At 40.6% G+C, this 6,621-nt stretch overlaps 1 protein-coding gene across 1 annotated transcript; it reads left to right on the top strand.

Annotated features, from left to right (window-relative positions):
• Positions 1-21: 21 nt before the first annotated feature.
• Positions 22-6,594, top strand: Rtca (RNA 3'-terminal phosphate cyclase). The gene is made up of 8 exons (XM_022792672.2): positions 22-564; positions 2,036-2,136; positions 2,372-2,518; positions 2,692-2,821; positions 4,107-4,165; positions 4,482-4,626; positions 4,835-5,015; positions 5,337-6,594. Exons 1-8 carry the CDS (start codon positions 511-513, stop codon positions 5,681-5,683), a joined length of 1,164 nt encoding a protein of 387 aa, XP_022648407.1. The 5' UTR covers positions 22-510; the 3' UTR covers positions 5,684-6,594.
• The last annotated feature ends 27 nt before the right edge of the window (positions 6,595-6,621 follow it).

Here is a 6,621-nt window from a genome sequence, read left to right as displayed (position 1 = left end):
CTGAAAGGAATCATCGTCATCATTTATTTTGGTTCCGTCTCTTGTTTGTGATATAGCAGTTAGTAAAGTGATTGGTCTCCTGCGGTCGCTTTACACCCGGCTAGTAGAAAACTCGAATGAGTCTCCATTGTTGATGATTCGACAGCGGCCTGACTGACAACTCGTTGCTCATTTAGCTACTGCCGTCGCCCCCTGTCACCTCGGTGACCCGGTGTTGTGCTGACTTCCCTAGGCGCATTGGTCAACTGCCCAGGTCACGGTGAGCTGAAGTTCGTTCCCGAGGACGAATTTGGCGGCGGTTAGCCACTCCGGACTGCTGTCACCTTCGGCTGTTGGAGCGGGCTGATAGCATCAAAATCAGTGCAGTGGGCCACTCGCGGTAGCTACGCCGGCAAGAGGTTCATTCTGCAATCGCGCCTGAATCTAGCACGTAGTTCAATACGAACAGTGTGCTTACTCTTGTATACAAAAACTGGCAATCGCCGCGGTTCAAGGACCTCTAGAGTGGCAATGAGTTCGTCGAATGAGAAACCCGTCTCTATCGATGGCAGCACTCTCGAAGGGGTTTGTATTTTCTCCTACTTTTAGCAACTATTCTTCTGCGAGTCTTATTACAGACACAGGTTTAATGTGAAGCAGAACTCGTAAAAACAGCTTTGTCATGCATCTGAAGCATACATTTAATATATTTCGGCTATTTCAATAAGATTTTATACCAATATAGCATGTCTCTACAACTTACATAATGAGTTAGCTTTACTATGTCATAAAGTGGATGTGAACGGTAGCTGATGATCAAGCAAAGTACCAACCAAGGTATCGTATACTGTTTTAATGTGTAAGCACGTTTGCTTTTGATTAGTAATATTTAATATTTGGTTTACTTGAACACCTAATTACTTTTCATCAAATATGTTCTCTGGTGTTCGAAAATAAATGTTCAATGTTTACGTTAGGTGTTACCGTTCAGCATCTTACATTATTTGCTTTTTTCTAGCATATATTAATTTCACAATGTTAAGTGTTTTTATCCAAGGCCGTTGATCTCTACCTCGTATTAATGTAGTACTCCTACGTCTAACGACTGCTCGGGCTCTAACTAGAGCATCTTCTAACACTAATACCTATAAATTTGTTGATTACGTACGCCTTGTTCCAGCGTACGGTATTAATTAGCTGTGCAAAACTTTCTGCAAGTACACGTTTAGCACAATAAATCGACGTTCACACTTTTACTTTTCGCATTTAAAACTTCTTTATAACGGTTATTTTAGTCAAATAGTCACTATGTATAAAATACATGCGATAAAAGACTAGTGAACTGTTACTTAAACTTCTTTTCTATATTTTGTGAGTTGTTCTAACCTTCTTTTTATGCTTAAAAGTTTTTTTTATACCTTTTTTATTTAAAATACTTTTATACGTAAAGGTATTTCCCGGGTAACTGTACTAGATATTTTCCCTGTCACGCTGAGCAAAATATGAACTTAAAGGACTAATGAAACATGGACATGTTCATTAAAAACGTAGTGCGATGCTTGAGAGTATTGTATGTCAATACAAAAATCCCTTGGGCATCAAAAAACACATGTCCTACACAACATGAAACTGTTTCGATTCCCAAATCCTCATATTGAAACAGGAGCGGATAAACATGCTATTCTATTAGTTTGTTAAGTGCTTGAAACTGTAAATGCAGAAGGTGCAGAAATCACAGATTATTAGATGTTGGCTGTAAGTAGATGTTGCATCAACTCTCCAATATAGTACTTTAGTGTAACAATGGTTGAAGTCAGTTCTAAGGTAATTTTGATGACGATTCTACTATCTAACCCGAAGTTTGATAAGAGTTGTATCCAATTTAAATAAATGCATTCAATGCTAATTTTTATTTGCGAAATCTTTGCTATTATTGAAATGGTATGAGTTGTTCATTTAGTTCAAAGCAATCTTGAATTTTCAATCTGTGAAGGAAATGGTACTAAGAAAAACACTCGCAGACTTTAGTAGAAGATTGATTTTTGTTCTGTTTCAGGGTGGCCAACTTGTTCGTGTAGCAGTCGCCCTTGCAGGAATTCTGGGAAAACCGGTCAATATTTTTAACATACGGAAGGGACGAAGTCGCGATGGATTAAAGTGAGTTTCGTTTATTTTCTACTAGCTTTAGTCGATATTTACGAATATTAAACAGAACGAGAATGAATGAGCCCACTTGTTCGACAGCATAAAAGGAAAAGCACGATTATATTATAGAGAAAATGTATTGGGTTGTGTGTTTATATGGGAACAGCTCCTTTGAGAATTTTTGCGCGTTAAATCTGTTTTTGCGGCGTAGTCACCTGTAGATCTTTAATGATGTCGTGTTTTTTAGGCGTCAACACATGAAAGGACTAGACTTGGTGACCAGGGTCACGCAGGGAGTAACCGAAGGCTGCAAAGAAAGCTCCCGAGAAATAACATTCTATCCTGGAAAGATTTTGGGCGGACGCTCAATGATTGCCGACGCAGAAACTGCAGGGTAAGCAGTGACTAGCAAAAGTAGTATCGACGATTATGTCTGCATCGTGTGTTTCAAACGCTTCATTACCTCCTAAATAATACTGGTTTAACTGAGACATATAAGGCAACGGTCTTCGCCTGAACTCTCGGATCCTTTTATAATGTTTTTCTTTTTTTATTTGCATTGTTCAGAAGCGTTGCGTTAATGCTTCAGGTGGCGCTTCCAGTGTTGTTGTTCGCTCCGGAACGAACGCCCACCCGCCTCACCTTGAAAGGAGGCACAAATTGTGACATGGCTCCTCAAATCGACTACATCGAGATGGTGAGAAAATGTTCAAATGATACAATTTCAAATAGAACCTGGTCAACCATGAGATCTTTTTGGAGAAAGGCTGCGAGCAGAGAGACAGATAGAGAGAAAAAGGTGAATTATGAGAGCTTTTTATAGTTTTCATCACTGGTACAGATCTGACAGTTAAAACACAGCAATAACAGCAGAGATATTTCGACATCAGACACCACGGAAAAACTCCCGCGAGAGTGGAAAAAGAAAATCATCAAAAATCAGATGAATACCAAATCAAGGGAAACAGTTGGTGTAAAAATTTTCACTCACAGACCAGTAGTATACCAGAATAGCCTTTGTTCGTCCGTTAGAACAGAGGCATGTCACTGATGCAAATACAAAAGAGAATAGAATTCACCATTGTCCATATGCTATACACACTCGCAAAGTCCAACGTGCTGCAGAAATAGTGACAATTCTGATTGCTTTCTTGTTGTATTACTTGTATCTCTTTCGTTTCGGTTGTATTCAGCTTGTTTCGTTGCATTATCAGTTTTCGTCTCATTATTTGTTTTCCTCTGTAGATAGCATAGTGTGTATGATTTTGAGGCTGTGACACGTGTAAATCTGTGTCGGGCCGATCCTCGAAACGCGTTGGTTGGTTGTATAGTAGCTTTGCTGAGGTCGTATTGTCTATATGGATGCAGGTAATTTTAATCCAAGCGAATCCCGCCGGGGCCCCAATCGCGGCCTCGTTCTCAGAGCCAGCTGATCGCAGAGTGACTACCTCCCGTGAGTATGACACTACAATCTCGACCATCGACCAGCCACAGAAGCCGCCAACTTTCGAAGAATCGAAACAGAAAACAAATGAAATAAAAATACGAAAAAGCGAAAACATTTTTTAATTAGACCACAACAACACCAACACCAAATCGAACTTGCTGTACTTGATCGATACGGTAACTTCGTGTTGTGTACTCCAGACGACCGTAGGCTTTGTTGATAACGAGCTGAGACCTGATAGGGGATAATATTCGACGGCGTGTTGTTGTCCTTAGGTAGCGGGCATCACTCGCTATATCTTGTCCTCACATGACGTTCCTAGCCGTTACCCCCGTTTCATGATGGTATGAGACCATCCCGCCACCGCAGGTGTTCGTCCTATTGATCGGGAGCTGGGTCAGCAGTCAGCGCTAGCCAGTGTTTGCCAACGCTACCAGGTAGTTGGTTCAATGGCAGTTCAATGCGTCGTTGCTTGCGTATATTGTCTAACGGATGTGTGCTTTTTGAATTTGAATGGTCTTCTCCTAATGCGCAGGTTCTTCGGCCGTGGCTGAAAAATTTCGGTGTACATTTCGTTCTCGACATCAAACGACGGTAAGCGCATAGGAGAGTAGTACACTGCTCTAAGAGATACTATCTTTATGCTGCATTTAAGGAAATCGATTTTTCGACTAAGGTCCTGTGACCTGACTATGATACTTTTTTTTTTATCCCTTAACTATGTTGTAAAATGTAAAAGGAATTTTTTGTAGGCTTGGCCCTTATAAACTATATTATAGTGCAAAAGTGTAGTGAGGTAAATGTGTGATCACGCTAAGCGATTTGTCAAGACCCTAAAAAAACATTAGTAGCACACAGTTTGCTACATAACGTAAGATCTAATATTGATAATTATTTTGACTGCTTATAGGGGCTATTACCCCAACGGAGGGGGCGAGGTTGAAGTTGTCATATCCCCTTTATCGGAACCAATTCAGGCTGTCGATATGACGAGACCCGGAGATGTTATTCAGATGACTGGGTACTCATTCGCTGCTGGAGGACTTCCGCTAAACGTCAGTACAATGTCACAATGCCTTTTCGAAGTTGTTCCTGTACTATTCATGATCTTTTGACGTTACTCAGTTGCAGGTAGCGACGTATCAGTGAAGTAATCAGTGAAACCCAAAACATTATCATACAATCTGTTGCTAAGGGTCGCAGATGATAGAAAAGATTAGTGTGATTCAATAAAATTCATTCATCAATTACGACTGATTACAGGTGGCGCAAGTAATAGCTGCAGGCGCATCGGCCAACGTGAAAGCTGATTACCCCTGCGAGGTGAACATTCGCCGGGTTAAAGAGCCGCCTGAAGTGTGCGTTGGATCAGCTGCGGGAATCGTACTTGCTGTACAATTTACGGAGGGCTGCGTTCTTGGTGCTGATGCGCTACTTCAAAAAAGTAAGTTTAACGGAGTAAATATATGTCTCGAGTTATCACAGGTCTTAGCTTACAATGCCATTATTGCTGAGGTCATCGAACCTTATACTAGGTCTGTTTGGTTTTTGTCAAATCACACAGTGCTGCAAATCTGTTGAACTATTTCTGATTTTTTTTTTTAGTTTTTTTTTCCTCTGCAGTACAGGCTGGCGGTCTGTTGCGAACGTCTGTACTCGGTTATAAAAACTCAACTTGTTGAAGTTTACTAACAGTAGCTCTATCTAAGTAATAATGCCATACGATAATCATCGATACGCTCTGTCCGTTTCTACTGCTATACAGATTCTCGAGCTGAACTATTGGGAGTCAAATGTGGAAAAAACCTAGTGAAAGTCATGGATCGAAAAGTGACAGTTGACGAGTACATGCAGGACCAACTCGTCATCTTCATGGCTTTGGCCAAGGGCAAATCGCGTATTCGGTGTCACCGTCTGAGCGAGCATGCTGAGACGGCAATCTACATTTGCGAAAAACTAACCAACGCGAAGTTTCGTATAAGCGAAAGGGACTCGGGTACGACGATCATCGAGTGCACCGGTATCGGCTGGGCCCCGCCCCATCTTTCACATAGTTTAGAAGCAGGTGACAACGGCGGGGTTAGTGACAGAGTGAATGCACAAGACGGATAGTTTGCTAACTGGAACAGGAGCTTTTAAGAAGCGAAGACAACATTCAAAGGCTAAATATGATCTAAGGCCAACGTTCAGCCCACTATTAAAAAAAAAAGTGGCTGCACCAAGGGGTAGTTAGCAACTACCGACAGTACGCGACCTGATAAGAGTGCAGGCCCTAATCGAAGAAGTGCACTTTTTTCCTGAACCCTGTTGTTAAGACTTTTTGGCACGAGGGCGTGCACACAAGACACAGTACGAATAGCGTGACGAAGCCAGAAATGAATTGAAATGTGTTAGGTATAATGTAGCTGCGATTAATTCGCTCATCTTTGTTCGTTATAGATCAAAGCTGTTATCTGCTACTTCCCTTTTTTTCTCTTACGACATTTAACGGCCTATTAGTTTGCTTCAAACTTGAAATTCTGAAAGCTTTCATTATTCAACGCTTTTTTTCATTTTTCGCTGAACACTTGTTAAAGTGAAAACTGTTTTGTGAACCATAACAGTTTAGAGAGATAATCGTACCTATACCATTTTTGTTTTACTTAATATTTCGCAATTCGTGTTGATGGTACACTAGAAATGTTTATCAGCACTTGGAAATTGGCTACGGCCCGTGTATCGATGCGACATGTAAGGTGCATAAGCATTTTCAACATTATATATATATATAAGATTGTAAATTAAGCTAAACAATTGTGTTTTGATTGAACGCCGCCGACCGAAACAACCAGGAGTTTGGTGTGTGCACAACGATAATGCTAAAAAACTAAGGTTCTATTAATCGTGGTAAGCAGGTCGACACTTAGGTGGGAACAGATGGATTGATGTATAAACGTGCGCTGTAAACGAACATCTAAAACCATTTATTATATCACAAATATATTACAAGTAAATAAAAAAAACATGCGTAAAATTAAGATTGATATAGAGGTAGGCTGTACCTTATTTTA

Source organism: Varroa destructor, unplaced genomic scaffold (assembly GCF_002443255.2).
Source record: "Varroa destructor unplaced genomic scaffold, Vdes_3.0 BEIS01000002.1, whole genome shotgun sequence".
Taxonomy (NCBI): Eukaryota; Metazoa; Arthropoda; class Arachnida; order Mesostigmata; family Varroidae; genus Varroa; species Varroa destructor.
The sequence above is the reverse complement of the archived record's forward strand: the minus strand, read 5'-3'. Positions and strand labels throughout refer to the sequence as shown.

Bases quoted from the DNA above. Each gene is read 5' to 3' on its own strand.
- Rtca (XM_022792672.2), top strand. From the start codon at position 511: ATGAGTTCGTCGAATGAGAAACCCGTCTCTATCGATGGCAGCACTCTC. The intron at 565-2,035 runs GTTTGTATTTTC...GTTCTGTTTCAG, and splicing joins ATGGCAGCACTCTCGAAGGG to GGTGGCCAACTTGTTCGTGT. The intron at 2,137-2,371 runs GTGAGTTTCGTT...CGTGTTTTTTAG, and splicing joins CGAAGTCGCGATGGATTAAA to GCGTCAACACATGAAAGGAC.